This window comes from Sorex fumeus, unplaced genomic scaffold (assembly GCF_029834395.1).
Source record: "Sorex fumeus unplaced genomic scaffold, SorFum_2.1 ptg000061l, whole genome shotgun sequence".
NCBI classification, from domain to species: Eukaryota; Metazoa; Chordata; class Mammalia; order Eulipotyphla; family Soricidae; genus Sorex; species Sorex fumeus.
Window position 1 is genome coordinate 20,160,198 of NW_026606118.1, and position 17,640 is coordinate 20,177,837.

A 17,640-nucleotide genomic window follows, 5' to 3' on the forward strand; every position below is an offset into this window, starting at 1 on the left:
TCTTTTTTCCTCTCTCAGAGTTAAATTTTCCATCTACTTCTGGCATTTGTGCTAAATCATTAAGAAGAGATAAGAGCTCTACAGTCCCGGAGATACAGAGCCATTTCAGATATCAGTTATCTCCGAACGCATTACAGTGCGATCCGAAGGCACATGAGCCATTAGGCAGCTCTGTCTAATGATATGGGGAGAGCGGAGAGGGGGGAAGCAGAGGAGTTTTTAGATCTCCTAAGAGCATCCCCAGGCTTCAACTGCGACTTTATTCAGCACTGATTCTACACATGTGTTAGGTGGTTAGCGCTAACGTGTCATAATCTAAAGAAGACACTTCACGGGAAAATTCACCCTTTAGGTGGTACCTTCCAGAAACTTCCCATTCACAGCACAATATAACTTTTTCATTGTAGGGGACTGTACACAGTGGTGGGCTTATAGAAAGCCAGACCTTGGGTCGCTCTGGGGAAACCACTACTTTTCTAATGATGCCCAGTTTGGAGGCTGTGATGTTTCACTAGCTTCTGAGACGTTGGCAGACATGCAGAAATGTGTATAATCAAACTAAAAGGGAGAATCTATGGCCCGCTGTGTAGGTAACTGCAGACATTATCCTGCTTTGCAAGATTATGGCTAGTTCAAAGACAGTGGTTGCAATTGTGAGAAGATGAGTTTTCTAAATTTGAGAAAATCACCAGGGAAAAAGTTGCTTCTGCCTTTGATTTAATAATTTGTTTCTGAAGAAGGGAAGGGACTTCTCTTCATTGTCAAAGGTCAAAGAAAAGAGAAAAAAGATGCTGTGGAAGTTGATGCTGAGGGTTCTTTCAGAAGGACAAGTTCCAGACCTATTTTTTGGGATTCCACACAACAGACAATTGCTTTAATTGCAAAGGTTTAATCATTACTATTGCTGGGATATGGTTCTTATTTAATTGCTAAGTGGAAAAAAAGTATTTCATTCATGACAGTGCTATGTTTTTATGTTAGATATCATAAAATTGTGTTATGGATCCTAATAAGATTGCAGGCATCAAAAAGGAAGAATTTGCCTGCTCCTTTTATATTCCAAGATGTGTTTCAAAATTGGTAATTGCACAGTGATGGTTATGAAAAGGATCTAGCAGGTCTTAATCAGTATGAGGAAAGAAAGAGATAAAAATGGAAGATAGGAAATGAGGGGAATAATGATCAAAGCAAGGAAGAAGAGAATAAAAGGAAGAAAAGAAAAAATTAGGGACAGAAGGAGAAAATACAAGATACCACTTCTCTATAACAAGCATTGCTCTTTATTACACATATATGCAGTCCTAGTGTAAATTGTTTTTCTTATTGTCGGGAAAGTTGTAAGCCACTGCCATAAAACATGCACCGATGCTAGGATGTCACTGTCATTGTCACTGTCCTCCCTTGTTCATCTATTTGCTCGAGCGGGCCCAGTAATGTCTCCATCGTGAGACGTGTTGTTACTGTGTTTGGCACATTGAATACATCACAGGTAGCTTGCCAGGCTTTGCTGTGTGGACGAGATACTCTAGGTAGCTTGCTGAGAATTGAACTCAGGTCGGCCATGCTGGCCGCTTGCAAGGCAAATGCCCTACCTGCTGTGCTATCGCTCCAGCCTGCTAGGATGTAATAGTATCAAATCATCAACCATCTATTACTCATTTCTTGAAAAGTTTATTGGAAGAAAGGGTGTTGGCATGAAGAGTTCAGGTCATTTCCTGTTCCTTAATCTTCAGAGATGCTTGCCGCATCCCCCATGTAATTGATGCAGATCTATGTTAGAGAATTTTCCCCTCAACTCTCCAGAACCAATATAGATTTTTCTGTGTCTAAGACGAATGGAAAATTTCACCTTACGCGGGACAAACACATTTTTGGATACGAATGATGGCTCAACCCTCAGGTTTGAAAAGGTTAAACTGCTAAGCCTGTTTACCCATGACAGTGAGATATTGGAAGTGGATCTCTCTACCAACACCAAGACCAACCCCTGGGAGATGGGTCCCAAGGCATGGCGTGGGAAGGGGTGACCCTGGGTTGCGAACGCCCCACCTGCTCCAGCAGCTGACGGAGTCGGTGAAGCTGAGATTCCAGCTGCTTATTGTGGTCTTCTAAAATCTGCATCCTCGCCTCCAGCCGACCCTTGTGCTGCCTGAGGAGCTTTGCCTCAGCTATGAGTTCCGAATCCTCAGACGTGTGATGTGGAGAGACGATGGAGTCTGGGGGCGAACCCACAGGAAGCCCCTTTCTCAGGTGCTGTTCTTTGAGCTGCTCATACTCCACCTGCAGATTTCTAAGAGCAAGAAGGAAACACTGGATGCCTCTCACGGACATGCTCTTCTCTCCTTCCCAAACTGCGCGGTCTAAATGTAGCCCTAGCCTCTGATTTTCTTTTAGGTATTATAAATAAATTAACAATGAGAAAAGCCATCATGAATGAGGCAATGACTTTAAGCAAGCATTCAAACAGGCCTCTTCTGAGCCCTTCTCTCCCACACATTAGCATTCTCTACAGCTTTGACTTCATGACTCCTTAGATATAGTCTAGAAAGCCAAGGAGTGGGAGCCTCTTTGACATTCCCATGAAAGGATTTGCCATTGGAATTTTGCCCCAGGAGGATGGCATTCCTTCCCCAGGTCTCACACACCTTTGCTCTTCCTCCAGGTCTGCAATGATCCGCTCCAGTTCTCCGCGTTCTTCCCTTTCTACTGACTTCAAGATCTGAGCTGGGCTCTGGGGCTGGCTCACAGGGGACTCGCCTCCAAGAGTCTGGCAGTACTGCTGGATGAGCGCATGTTCATCCTCCCTAGGGGAAGGAGAGAAATCAGAGGCTGAAGTCAGAATGTTGATGATTCTGGCTCTAAAGAAGGCACAGTGATGGTCATCAGGATGGAAAAGCTTGTGTTAGAGAGACATGTTCCTATGACCTCCCATGAAAACTCTAGTATGATAGGCAATTAACAGCATTTGTGTACAATACATTGCAAATTTCATGTTCTGCTATGGTTTTATGTACACGTCTCACAAATAGTTCACTCAGCAGAGAATATAAGCTATATGTAAACATAGGATATTTGATATCATTCGGTAGGTTATTTGTGGTATGGGGAATACTAAAAAAAATGGCCTACATAAAGTTTGTCCACATAAGATGTTCTTATGTTAGTCTCAAATCTTTTGTCCCATGGAGCTCATAATTAATGCTTGACATCAGAGAAAATCCTGATTATCATTCCTGTGGTATTCATTTGACTGACAAAATGGGAGCTAAAATTGCATTTGAGAGTTAATGAATTCTTAGAGATGTGCCTAAGCACTGAGATCAAAATCATGTGGCAAAGAGGAGAACATGAGAAAAATAATCACAAAACTGTTAAAGCAAAGGTTCAAATGACCTGTCGCTTTCTTTGGTTTCCTTATCAAATAACCTTCCCTCTTTCTTTATAAATATTCTTTTCCTCTCTCTTTATAAATATCAACAATATGCATATTTATATGATGGTAGATATGTGTACATAGAAGCGCATATTGTTTAAAATTCAAGATCACTGATTCTCCTTCTTGATGTTCATTTTAAGAATATAAAATCATTCTTATATACAAAAAGATACATGTACCCCTATGTTCACTGCAGTGCTATTTACAATAGTCAAGATCTGGAAGCAACCCAAATGCCTGACGATTAAGACTGTATAAACAAACTGCTGTAAATATAAAGAACAAAATGTTATTCAGTTGCCAAAAAAAAAAAAATGAAAGATTCCCTTTTGCTACAACTTGGTTGGAGCTAGAAGGAGCCAGGTTAATAGAAGTAAGTCAGGGGCAGAAGGACAAAGGCTGAGTGTTCTTACTCATATGTGATATTAGCAAAATGAGGTGGGGGATCAGACGTTTTCTGGACAGGGTTGAGAGGTGGGGTGGGAAAGGTTGTGTGAGAGGAGACATAAGGGAGGAGAATCATACACTTGGTGCATGTAGTAGTATCAAGACCTTGTATACTAGAAGTACCAACATTATTGGAAACCTTTTAAGAAAAACAGTAGTAAATACAATTGTGTTTTTGAAATAGCAAACACTGATGTAAAAATAAAAATAATCAAGGCCAGAGAACATAGTTAAGGCTATCAAGCAAACAAGATCCCTAATCTCACCTTCTTGCTATAATGAGATGAATAAAAAAAGGGGAGAGTAGGAAGACCCTTCCTACCAATTTGGAACTGGAAATAAGGAACATGGGTGGGACAAAGATTGAGATAAACTATGACACCCTCTTTGAGGCCCCTCTCCAACAAAAATGCAGCATTGCTGGGAAATAAATGATCTTCAAGAATTCAGTCCTAAATTTAAAAGAGAGAAAGGCAAAGAATGATTATTGCTCTATTATGGAACTGCTGAGTTTGGATGTAGAACCAGAAACTCTAAGGATGCCTCCAGAGTTGCTCAATAATACAGGGATCTGGGATGATGAGCATTCTGACAGGTGTTGGGGGTATTCTTCCAGCTGGAAACAAAAGGCATCACAGATGGGATATTCACAACCAAGTTTGTGCAATTCTTGGTCATTACAGCTTGGTCAATACCTAGCTGTATTAGGGAAGAGCAGAGCAGACTCTGAAGCTGCTGTGCTAACACCACCCAGATATTGATGAGTTAATAAGAACTGAAGACAGGATTCCATCCAGGGCTGACTGGATGCACTTCCCAGGGTTCAAGGCCATAGCAAGAGAGAATTGAGAGCACCTTCCCTGTGGGCAAGAGGCTGCAAGTTTGATCCTCACCTCCTTCTCACATGCCATATATGATTCTTGTACCACTACCATTTGTGACTTTCTGTGACACAAAAAAGTCTGTAATCTGCCACTCACATGCGTACAACGACCTCAGTCCCCCAAATATTGTGCAAGCACCACAATTAGATACATGCCCCTGAGTAAGCACTGAAACTAAAGTGTCCATATGCACACAACTAAAGAGTGTGAGCACTGCAACCAAGTGTGTGTACGTTTGTGTGTGTGTGTGTGGGGGGGGCAGTTAGCATCACAATTGGGATATTCACAACCAAGTTTGTGCAATTCTTGGTCATTACAACAATAATAACAAGAGAAGGAAAGCAGGGGTAGAAGTCTGCTAAAGAACTTGTATGCAAAAAGCAATCTGGTTTTTAAAAAATACAGACTTAGTGGCTAAAGAGGTGGTAAGGTGGGTCGGACACCTGCCTTGTACACAGACAACTGGGGTTCAATCCCTAGCACCACACACAGTCCACTGGTCCTCCCAGGAGTAATTCCTGATTCAGAGTTGGGAGTAAGCCCTGAGCATAGCTAGTTTGGATACAGAACCTTTTTTTTTATTCCTAACAAAACATTAAGATCTAAATGAAGAACAACAGACAAAAGGCTAAAGATTCACTGGGTGTTAAATACAATAGAGCAAAATAAATACAGAAAAAGCCTTCATAAACTTTTCTTATGTTGGAAAAAATATAGAAACTAAAATGACTGATTTTCTATCCCAAAACTACTAAGAGACAAACATTCACATCCTAGTGGAATGTCTGAGAAAACATTTCCTATTTTTCCCAGAAATACCGCTTCTGGAAATATATCCCAGAGATGCAAAAACGTACAGTAGAAATGATATCTGCATTTTTATGTTTAATGCAGCACTATTTACAATAGCCAAAATCTGGAAACAACCTGAGTGCCCGAGAACAGATGACTGGTTAAAGGAACTTTAGTATATAGACAATGGAATACTATGCAGCTCTTAGAAAAAATTAAATCACGAAATTTTCATATAAGTGGATTAACATGGAGAGTATCCTGTTAAGTGAAATGAGTCAGAAAAAGAGGGGATATACATAGAAGAACTGCACTCATTTGTGGAATATAAAGTAACACTAGGAGACTAACACCTAAGGACATTTGAAATAAGAGTCAGGAGGACTGCCCCACAGCTTGGAAGCCTATCTCATACACTGGGGGGAAAGGTAGCTGGGATGGAGAGAGGAGCACTAAGTAAATGATGGTTGGAGGATCACTCGGGATAGTAGATGCGTGCTGAAAGTAGACTATGGACCAAACATGATGGACGCTTGATATCTGTATTGCAAACCATAACATCCAAAAGGAGAGAGAAAGAGGAAATGTGCCTGCCACAAAGGCAGGGGGTGGAAAGGGGTGGGGATGAGGGGAGGGATACTGGGAACATTGGTGGTGGAGGATGGGCAATGGTGGAGGGATGGGTACTTTAACACTGTTTGACTGAAACGCAATCGTGAACGTTTCTAAGTCAGTAAATGTATCTCATAGTGATTCATTAAAATTAAAAAACAAAAATAAAAACAAAAATAAAAAAACACCTCCCCTGGGGAGCCTCACACAAGGTGCTCAGGGCCTGGACTGCCTCCTGGCAACCTGACTGAGCCAGCAGTTCTATGTGAGGGCCAAGGATGTAGCATTCCTCTGCTCTTGCAGTGTTGGCTGCACCCAGTGATGCTTGGGAGACCAGCTGGTGCTGGGGACTGAACCAGGGTTGCCCACATGAAAGTTGTGTGGCTTGCAAGGCACGTGCTGACCGCCTGTGCTATTTTTCCAGCCTTGAAATGTGTGAATTTTAAAGAGAAAGCATTACAAATAGCTGTAAATAAAAACAAAGCAATAAATCCTTTCAAATGAAGACAGTTAAGCCCACAACTATTCATCGTATTCAATTCCAAAGACAATGGCACATCTAATATTCTAGGTGGAGAATCCAAAGGTAATCCTAGGGACAGTCATGCAATGCACAAGTGTAAAGTCATGCATTTTCTTTCCACAGTGTGAAGGAAAGACAGAATGAGGGATAGAGTTAAGCAGGGAGAACACAGTATATAGGTTCAGGTGTTGTAAAATTAAGATAGCAACTGCTTCTTACATTAAAGAAACATTAATATAATACCTATAATATGCCCCAAATAAAATGATAAAGAATAAAAGGTAAAGGTAAAGGTAAAGGCCCTCCCGTTGATCGTCGATTTGCTCGAGCAGGCCCAGTAACGTCTCCATTGGAGACTTTGTTGTTACTGTGTTTGGCATATCGAATACTCTTGGTAGCTTGCCGGGCTCTCCGAGAGGGGTGGAGGAATCGAACTCGGGTCGGCCATGTTGGCCGCTTGTAAGGCGAACGCCCTACCCGCTGTGCTATCGCTCCAGCTATCGCTCCAGAATAAAAGTGAAAGTATTTTTAAAAGGAATATAAGGACAAGAACTGAAAGAAAATTTAGGTTCTGTAAGTTACTTGGTAGTCTGAAGGCCATAAATTGACACAATACTCTCCTTTATCCCAGACAATATTAGACAATTTGTCCTGGGACTAAACCTCATGCTCAATGCAGACACTAACCTACTTGCTTTGCTTTGTTTTAAAGATAGGACAAGCCATAGTAAAACAAATGAGACATATGATGGTAATAAACAGACTTTAGATGTACTTTCTTAATATTTACATGGATTACTTTCTTGTGGAAAAGATGGGACTCAACAATGTTGTTATAATTATCATCATCATTATTGTTAGTGCATTTTTTTTTAAAAAGGCACCTACAAAGGAATGAAAGCTATTTTTTTAAATGACAATTAAAAGCTCACTTATACTCATTTAAGGTCACTTTAGTTTTAAATGCTTTCATAGACTGTTAGGTTCACAGGTTCAACATAAAAATAGATACATCAACTTTTAATTATGTCTATGGAAAATCAAGAATGAACACTTTAATTGCAGATATTCATGAAGTACATGATTAGGGTCATTAAACATCAACAGAGTTAAAATAGAAAACACTTCAATGATATAGGTCTGCACAATGAAATACCATTCTATGGGATATAATTATGCTATATTTAAGACACATAGTAAATATTATCTAAATTACAAAGCAGTACATATCAGAAGAAAAAACAGCTGTGAGTCATTTGTGACCTTTAGAAAGTTGGCAATGAATAAACAAAATAACAAAAATATCCTCCCTTTAAAGGACTGTCCTGTCCCAGGCTTCAGAGCTGGTGCAAACCATGCTTGTCTCCCAATTTGAGCCACTGTATGTAAACAGTGTCACTGAGTGCAGATGACAGATGGTGTGAGATGTCCTGATGGCAATGGCCTAAGGAACTGTCCTTGAGTTCCTGCTATGAAGTTTTCCAAGATTGTCCTGGGTTCTTCCTGTTTTTGAGATATGGTGGTTTAAATCCTTCATCAAAAATACTTATATTATGGGGCTGGAGCTACAGTACAGCGGGCAGGGCTTTTGCCTTGCATACAGCTGACCCAGGTTCGATCCCCATTACCCTGAACACCGCCAGGAGTAATTCCTGAGTGCAGAGCTGGGACTATGCATGCAACCTTGTGCATCGCTGAGTGTGACCCAAAAAGAAAGCAAACAAACAAACAAAACCCTTATATTACTTAAAACTCGGGTCCTAGAGAACTATTCAGAGTTAGAATTTCAGAAGCCAAGAGAGTATGGGAATTAGGCCAATACAGTGAAACCAGCTGCAAGACATCCCTGTCGTGGCTGGCAGGGAGTAGCCTAGGAAGCAAGAGGAGGAACCCAGTTATGTAAGTGGCTTCACTGAGGAAGAAAGCTCTGGAAGTCAGGGAATGGTTCCATGGATCAATAAGTAGGAAACCGCAAGCTTCCCAGTACAAAAGAAGGCTGCTTCAAAACACCAATGATAAAAAGAGCTTTGACTAATTCAGACAAGTTTAAAATTCATTCCTCCAACTAAAGGCTCCCTTTTTTTGCCTATGAGATTACCCCCAAACTAAACATAGAAGTTGCGTTATAGTATTTTTTATTACACCTGCATTGTGAGGCTGGTGCTGGCAAGGATAGGGCAGGATTAAGACTGGTCAGTGATGATCTCCATGAGGACTGGGTGAACACAGAGATGCTCTAGGCCCAGATCATCCCATCCTCCTTGGATCATTCCCACCTGGGAAGTTGCCACAGCAGCTCTGATGGAACAGTGAGGTGGTCAGGAGTTGCCAGAAGGCATGAAGGGGGCTGCCTGGGTTTGAAATTCACCATTTATTGACTCTGAGACCCAGGAAACCTCTTTAACCTTCTACAGCCTCCATGGATTTATCTGTAAAATTCTGGTAACAAAGGCAAGAGCATCATCATGGGGGCTCCATAAGGATCAGATAGTAAAACTGGGGAGGGTGGTTAGAACAGTGCTTTGACTTTAGTTTTATTCGGATCAATTAAGGAAGAGGTAATTTTTGCTTCATTGTCATTATTTCAAGAGAAACCTACCAATGTTGTTCATGACCCAGCTCAGACTAGGAAAAAAAGTCACTATTCCAAGGGGCTTAGACAAAGAATTAAGGAGAAAAAATTCTGAAAGTATTGAATAAATTGTTTTTTGTTTTTTTGCTTAAGACACTTTGTGTTGATTTTATTTTATTTTTTCCTTGGGCATTTATTTCTTCTTTATGACTCACTATGATTTTTAAATTCTCTAAAATGAATCCTTTTTTGTGTGTTGATTTTAATCTTTTCTGAAAATACCAGTCAAAAATTGACAATACCATCTGTTGGTTACTTTCAAGATGGACAAAGAGGCAAGATCCCTTTGAGAAGCTACCAACTCTACACTCAGGTGCTACTGATACAGAAAAGCGGTCCTGGAAGCTGTTGTCTGTTTCGTTTTGGGACTGCATCTGGATCCCACCAATATTGGAGCTCTTGAAACTCATAGGGAGAAGCTAAGTTAATAGAGTATGGGTACTTCAGTTCTGCTATTACAATCAAGTCCTATAAGAAACAAATAAGCTTTGATTCAAGTTGAAAGAAAGAAGAACACATGGTCTTGTTAAGAGAAGCAAATATTTTATGGTCTAAGATGCTAAATCATTCACTAGGAAGCAGGCAGGAAAACCAAAGGAAGAATGGGATTCACTTCCTCACTCTTCCCTCACAAATCCCATGGAGCACCAGCAACCCTAAAGAGGAACCGGTCATCCTGATGGTAAATTTATATCCACTGGAGGGAAAAGTATCAAAGTCATATTTATTTGCCTAGTCAAGTCAACTGATTAGAATGGAAACAATTTGATAAATGCATCTCCATGCATCTTGATGTATATAGTTAAAGGAAATGAAGGGTTCAGACTTGCAGAGTTTCTGTTAGTAGTCTCACTGAAAGGGGAGCACACCTAACTGTTTCACAAGGTAAGTGCTCCAGTATGTTCAGAAATGCAAATCATATAAAGGGAAAAAGAATTTCTGGAATCGGACTTCTCAAAAATGAAATATTAGGCACTATAGTCTGCATCATAGATACTGAGAGGATATTGTGCTTGTTTCTTTACCTACTTTCAGCACACAGTTCCTATCCACAGTGGTCATTTCCAACTATCTTTGTGATAATGGTCTCTTCTCTATCCCAATTGCCTCCTCCGCACCCTCGTACTTGAGGCAGGCTTCCAATTGTAGGCTAATCATTCTTGCCCTTTTTTCTACTGTCTTTGGGCATTAGTCTCATATTATGTTTTTTTTTAATATTCCACAAATGAGTGTAATAATTTTATGACTGTCCTTCTTCTGACTCATTTCACTCAGCATGATACTCCTCATGTCCATTTATGTATAAGCGAATTTCATAACTTCGTTTTTCTTAACTGCCGCATAGTATTCCAATGTGTAGACGTACCATAGTTACTATAAGCAGTCGTCTGTTCTTGGGTATGTGGGTTGTTTCCAAATTCTGGCTAGTATTACAGTAAACATATAAGTGCAGATGTTATTTCTGCACTGTGTTTTGGGGCCCCCAGAGAGAGGGGGGAAGCAGTAAGGGTAGAGAGAGGGATACAGAGGGGGAAAGAAGGAAAGTGCCTGCCATAGAGCCATAGAGGCAGGCGGGAGGGGTGGTAGTAGGAGGGAAACTGAGTCATTGGTTTTGGGAAATGGGCACTGGTGGAGGGATGGGTGTTGGATCATTGTATGACTGAAACCTGATCATGAATGGCTTTGTAACTGTATCTCATGGTGATTCAATTAAAAAGTTCAATATTTTAAAAATCAGTAAATAAATGAAATACAAAAAAGAGAGAAATTTTAGAATAGCTCCTATGAAAAATAATGCATTCAGAAACTACTAATTAAAAAAAGTTTCTCCTAAGTATTTTGTATATTCTTACACTATTGAATCAACCTTATACATAAGGGAGAATTTTTCCTGGTCTTTCCTGACATCTAGAGGTCACCTGAAATTCTCCCATTTTAAAGCCAGCATCAGAACATCTGCAAATCTCCCATTTTTGATTTCCATTTCTATCATTACAATTCCCCCAACTCTGATTTCACCTCCTCTAATAAGGACTCTCAAAAACACATTTAATTCTAAGACATTATCCAGGAGAAACCTTCCATTTCAAGATTCTTTGTATTATGCATGCTAAGTTCCTTTTAATAAGAAAGTAATACAGCCACAAGGTTCAGGGATTTGGATGTGGACTTCTTTGGGAGCCATTATTCTGTCTAAAAATGCCCTTGAAAGGGTGGAAAACATTCCCCTGGACAGAGAAGCTTTGTCCTCTTGAATAAAGGTAGCCAACATGTAAGCATGGTAAAGCTTCAACTTCTTACGGCTCAAAAAAAAACCTTGCCAACCCAGAGGACTATAACCTGAAAGGCCCTGGCCTTTTGTATTTTTTACAAAACTGCCAGCCCCACCTCTCTTAATGTGTAAAACACTGGTAATTCAGAACAAAGCTGACAACAAAGCTGAGAGTGGGTAGGCGTTCTCCCTAACCCACACTGCCCTAAAAATCACCATGACAGTTCTGAGCTGATCACTAGCTGGAAAGGAATAGAAACCCATTCCAAGTAAAGAGGCTGAACATTCTAGGAAAGGCCACTTATATCCCACCCCTTGACTCGACTATTCTTCCCTCTTCCTTGCAGAATGGCATAAAAGCTAGCACCCAAGGGCCATAGAGCAGTCTGCTCTCCCGCTGCTCACACCTGTCGCTATGGTGTGCTGCTGTTTCCTCCTTCTTTCAATAGATTCACTTGGCGTTCGAAGATTTGACTGGAACATTTATAAATTCTTTTGCCATTGGCCCTAAGAGTCTTTTTCTACCCCAAATCCTCATCAAGATGTTTCTTTTCCTTGTGAGACCACATCTCCACTCAGGCCTGTGGACTCCCGAAGACTCTAAATTGATGTGCTGATAAATGTCTAACAACAGATTCTCCAAAACCAGAAATCAAATAAATAAAAGGTTTTGAGCTGTAGCATTTGCAATTTGTATGGTTTAAAGACTTGCAGCAAAGCCAATTTCAAGCTATTGGTTTCTCTGAATGGAGCCAGATGCACACCAACCTAAACACTATAATAAATTACCACAGAACCTAGAAAAAACAAAACCAAAATGAACTGAAGATAAACTAATTAGGGCATAATAAGCCTTGATCATTATTTTATTTTTTAAGTTTTTATCTTAATCTAAGAAATTTATATGAATATATGTTAGTTATATGAATATATAAGTTAGTAATAAAACAAGTATATCAAACTTTAAGAGTTTGCTCTTAATACTGATTCCTGAACACAACTGTATGGTAGATATATAATACTTGTCTATGTGAAAAACAATATATTCACTGATGGTTTATTGAAGTGCATTAGCTGTCAGTTATTTCCTTGGTTTTTCTTCACTCAACTTTAGTTATAAAATAAGAGTGTGTAGGATTTATCAATATTCCCTCTTCTCCCTGCCTCTAAGTACTTTTTATTGAGATTCAAACCTGGGATAAAAAGATTTTGAACATTACCAATCTCTCTGTTAAAGGGCACAAAAAAGACATTTTTAAAAAGTTCAGATTTACTTTTGTTTGGTTCTCTTTATTATTATTTTGTTTAATCCTTCAGCTAGTGTCAGCTTGAGTGGGAGTTAAGTTGATATAGAAAATATTGAAAATATGTAAGTACTTTATATAAAATACAAGTTGTATCTTAAAAATAAAATAAGCATTAGGAATATGCTGTTATCTTGATTTGTGATTTTTTTCCATTCTCATAGTATATGAAGGACTATCATGTTAATCTTTGAAATTTTAAAAACTTTTGTTATAAGTTTGATGATAGCAGAACAACCCTTTTTTTTCCATTGGCAAGAAGACATAGTGCTGAGGGTATTCCAGTTTGTTCCTCTCCATGGTCTTATAGTTGAAGGTAATTAGGTATGTATTCTACAACTTTTCTTATTATTATACAAATTCCCACCAGGTCCACACCACAGCGAACCTGTATTAAGTCAAGTAAAATTGACATTATTGAAATCTTTCAGCCATCATTCAGATTTAAAACATTAATTCCAAGTCCTGGGAAGAAAAAGTTCTGAAGGAAAGTCTACATGTAACAGTGGGATCATCAGAGATGAATTATCTGCCTAGAAGGGTTTTTAAAAAGCACTCCGAAGTCAATGGGCCTTTTCCTCATTGGTAATAAAATAAAATTCTGCAGACAAGTTAACACTTTTCAGGGAAGGGTCAGGAATATATGTCTGCATGGAAGAGCCATAATTGTTAAATGTCAAGGAATATGAAGAAAATGTGAGGAGGCAGAAGGAATAGCATTTTATGGTCTTGCACATATTCTGTAGCATTTTATTTGCTACAGTAACAGGAAATATCAGACAAATGGAATGAATATATATATATATATATATATAATGGTCTTCATAAATAAAACAATGCGATTTTCCTGAGGCATATCAGATGACAAATGTGTGATTTTTATTAACTTACATGAAACTAATGAATAAACATACTCAATTTATACTAGCATGACTTAGAAGCATAAAATCTATGTAGACGTTTTTATAGCCACACTTATCAATTTTGATTGGGATCAAAATTCAGAGCCACAATCAATGAATATTATATTCGACAACCATAATATAAGAATGAGCCTTTCAAGGCAGTGCTAATTTCAGGATGTACTTACACACTTCCTGTGGTAGAGCTGCTATCAGTAAGGAAAGAGCCATTAGTCCTTTCCATTTGGGCCAGTCTGAAAAAAAAAAATAAGATTAGTAAGATGGTCACAGGGACAAAGTCCAGTGGCAGTTGATCCTCAGTCAGTATGAAGCTCATAATTCTGACAAAATACAGAAAGAATCAAATTTCTTAACAAGGTTGTAAATAGAAAAGGTAATGTTGAGTTACATTTTTATCATCACTACCTTAAGGCATTATCTGACACTATGAAATCCAGTCTCCTAATTGATCTTCCAGATCTTGGAGAATCTTCCTCCTCACACCAATCTGATTAAGTGCCTCATGTTCAAAAACTCCCTTCTCCTACGGATGTAATCCAGTTCATTAGTGAGCAGACCTTTCATTACTGAGCTTCGGCTTCTGTTTGTCCTATCATGCTTACTCCTTCCTCTATTTGCAGTTTTTTTTTTTTAGTGAGTCATGTTCTTTTCTAGCTCAATGCTTTTCAGTATATTTTTAAAATTAATCCAAGCCTTTCCTTCCCCACAGATCCTATTTGACCAAAACCCAGTTCCAATGCCACTATTTCTGTGATGTTCAAATAACTTCTTTTAGGCATAGTTAGTTACAATTTACCATAGACAGACAATACACACACACACACACACACACACACACACACACACACTCACGCTTCTGGAAATTTGTACACAGCATCAAGACCAGCCTATATATAATGTCATTTGGGGAGTTTAAAATAAAATGTAGTACTTTAGCACTGTCCTCCCATTGCTCATCGATTTGCTTGAGCGGGTACCAGTAATATCTCCATTGTGAGACTTGTTGTTACTGTTCTTGGCATATGAATACGCCACAGAGAGCTTTCCAGGCTCTGCAGTGCGGGCAGGATACTCTCGGTAGCTTGTTGGGCTCTTTAAAAGGGATGGAGGAATCGAACCTGGGTTGGCTGTGTGCAAGGCAAACACACTACCCGCTGTGCTACCACTCCAGCCCTTAATAAAGTACGATAATAAAACATTGGCATAAATGTAATTAAATGTTGCAACTCATAAACACAAAACTTGAGAACACTTTAAAATTACTTTATTCACTGAAACTGAGTTACATTATCTCAATCTTGCCTAGAAGATGCCAGAGTTCTCATGATCTCAATAATCAGATCTTACTGAGGATTACTTGCCACAAAATAAACTGCAGATATGTGGAAAAATGCAAATAATAATATGGGAAGATGGGAGTCCAAATTTCAAGTATGAGAAAACCAGAACTCCTTTAAATCAACATCCCTTAAATCAAGGCATGCTGATGGTGTAGGACTGATAAGAGAATTAAATCCATTCTGGATGGCCGTGCAGGGAACTATCAACTCTTACCGTGTGGCATACTGTTCTATTCTTGAATGGGTGTCATCATGAAACAGCTGAGGAGACTGTGAGGGGCTATAAAGAAAAAAAAAACAGAAAGAATGTTATGTCCAAATACTGACAGACGTTACTTTACGGGTGTTAGCTTGGTTAAATAATAATTTTGTCATGCAAATAAACGACTTGGATTATCACCCAGGAGGCAGAATTATTATTTCAGAACAGAGATTAGTAAACACCCCCATGCTAGGAAAATGGATCAGAATATCGTCTTTTGCTTTGAGAGCGATGGATACTCACTCGTAGTGTTCTGGCCACATACTGATGAGAGTGATAGGACTGCAGAGAGGGAACAGGGAAACAAAAGTCACAAGAGCAACACTTCAGTGCAACGCAATGTCAGACAAAAACAGTGGGGCCTGCGTAAGAACACGGGTGTTTGTTTTCCCTTCATGTACCGATTTGCTTGAAGCTCACCAAGGGGAAATCAAAAGCAATGGGAGTTACTGTTTATTCGAAGGAAAATGTTATATATTCCAGTGCCTGCAGGGGCCTTTCTGCAGATATTAACAGGATATTTGTTACAGGACAGCAAACACATCTTTAAATAGTTGTATTGAAGAAAAGAAGCAGACGGCTTGAAAATAGCACAAAATCATGGAATCTTTTTATAGATAATAATGCTCCATAATAAACAGAGCAGAGATACAAATCTTATTTGTGCTTTTCCTGAAGAAGAAATCTGATCAGAAAGACAAAGTTAAATACCAAAGGTTCTATGATATATTGATGGCAGAGTTGCAGCAAAATGAGATTTTGGCTGGGGATTCTTTGTCCAATTTTATACATAAAGATTCGAATCCAGTGTACACAAATCTCTCAACAGACACACTGAAAAAGATATCCTCTACATATTTTCCCATATCCCACGAAAAATTTAGGATTACTGATAAAACTGAAAGCAATTCTCTAGAACGTAATTTTTGTTAATTGAATCACTATGAATTGCAGAGTTGCAAAGTTATTATTTATTATTTTCAGGTTCATGATGTTCCCAAACCAATCCCATTACCAGCGCCCACTTTCCTCCACCAATGTCCATTCCCCCCCTCCCCCCAGTCTGCCTAGAGGAGGCATCCCTCCTCTCTGCACTGACCATTGTTCAGAGGTTCCCATCCCTAGTTTATGCCCCCTCCCCAATCCCCAATCTTAGTGGCAGCTTCCACTTGAACTAGTTCTGCTCATCTTTTCTATTGTCTTGGGCCTTTGTGATTCTCTTATGAAGTTCCACATAAGAGAGAGAGAGAGAGATCATTTTGGGTTTTAGACCATGGTATACTTCAAGCAGAATTTTAACCACCAGTTCAAACTCTGTTATGTATAAAAGAAAATGCTTTTATGCATTTGAGTCTGCTTGGCAATCTGGGGTTTGAGCAGTTTCATTGCAACTTCTGGGGGCAACCCCAATATCACAGCACTGCCTAAAATCCTCAAGTGTCTGGGATACATGGCCTGAGAAAAACTGATCCTAATTAAAATTAGGATCTAATTTGATCCTACTTCAAATTATAGTCTTTTCATTGGTAAGGAACTGTAACAATGAAGATGAATATTTAAATTCAGATCTTGATTTAATGACAGTCTCCTGCAAAGCTAAGGCTGATGAAAACAAAGAGGAAAACAAAGATTATGTAGCCCTGCTTGATACTTCTATTTCTTATGTACTTATTCTATACACACACAAAAGAAAAATCAATAATCTCACACATCTTCACTGGAAGCAAAAATTGATACCTGGATATGAAAAATCATGTTATTGGAATAAAACACTAAGATTCTTTGGATCTACTTTCAAAACAAACATTTACTCACTTAGTATTTGCCAGAATACCTATACTGTAAATAAACCTAATCGTCCATAAGTAAAACAGATAAAACAACAGAGTACTATTAAGTTGCCTATTATAACTCTACTTTTCATTAACTCTGATAGATGTTAAATGCAGGTAATTGATCTGTTATTTCCTTCCTTCCTTCCTTCCTTCCTTCCTTCCTTCCTTCCTTCCTTCCTTTTTTCCTTTCTTCCTTTCTCCCTCCTTGAGCTCCAAGTGTTCTTTCTTTCTTTCTTTCTTTCTTTCTTTCTTTCTTTCTTTCTTTCTTTCTTTCTCTCTTTCTTCCTCTCTCTTTCTCTCTCTCTCTCTTTCTTTCTCCTCCCTCCCTCCTTCCTCCCTCCCACCTTCTCCCTCCCTCCCTCCCTGAGCCCCAAGTGT

General features: G+C 39.1%; 1 protein-coding gene across 5 annotated transcripts in view; it reads right to left on the reverse strand.

Moving 5' to 3' along the window:
• Positions 1-17,640, reverse strand: part of UTRN (utrophin) — a 610,322-nt gene that overhangs the window by 16,231 nt on the left and 576,451 nt on the right. For all 5 annotated transcript variants that reach the window (XM_056126431.1, XM_056126429.1, XM_056126433.1 and 2 more), the window contains 5 exons: positions 15,671-15,709; positions 15,380-15,445; positions 13,993-14,058; positions 2,646-2,804; positions 2,050-2,290 (listed from right to left, as the gene is read on the reverse strand). In XM_056126431.1, coding sequence (XP_055982406.1) covers positions 2,050-2,290; positions 2,646-2,804; positions 13,993-14,058; positions 15,380-15,445; positions 15,671-15,709 — 571 coding nt within the window. The remainder of the gene's footprint in view (positions 1-2,049; positions 2,291-2,645; positions 2,805-13,992; positions 14,059-15,379; positions 15,446-15,670; positions 15,710-17,640) is intronic.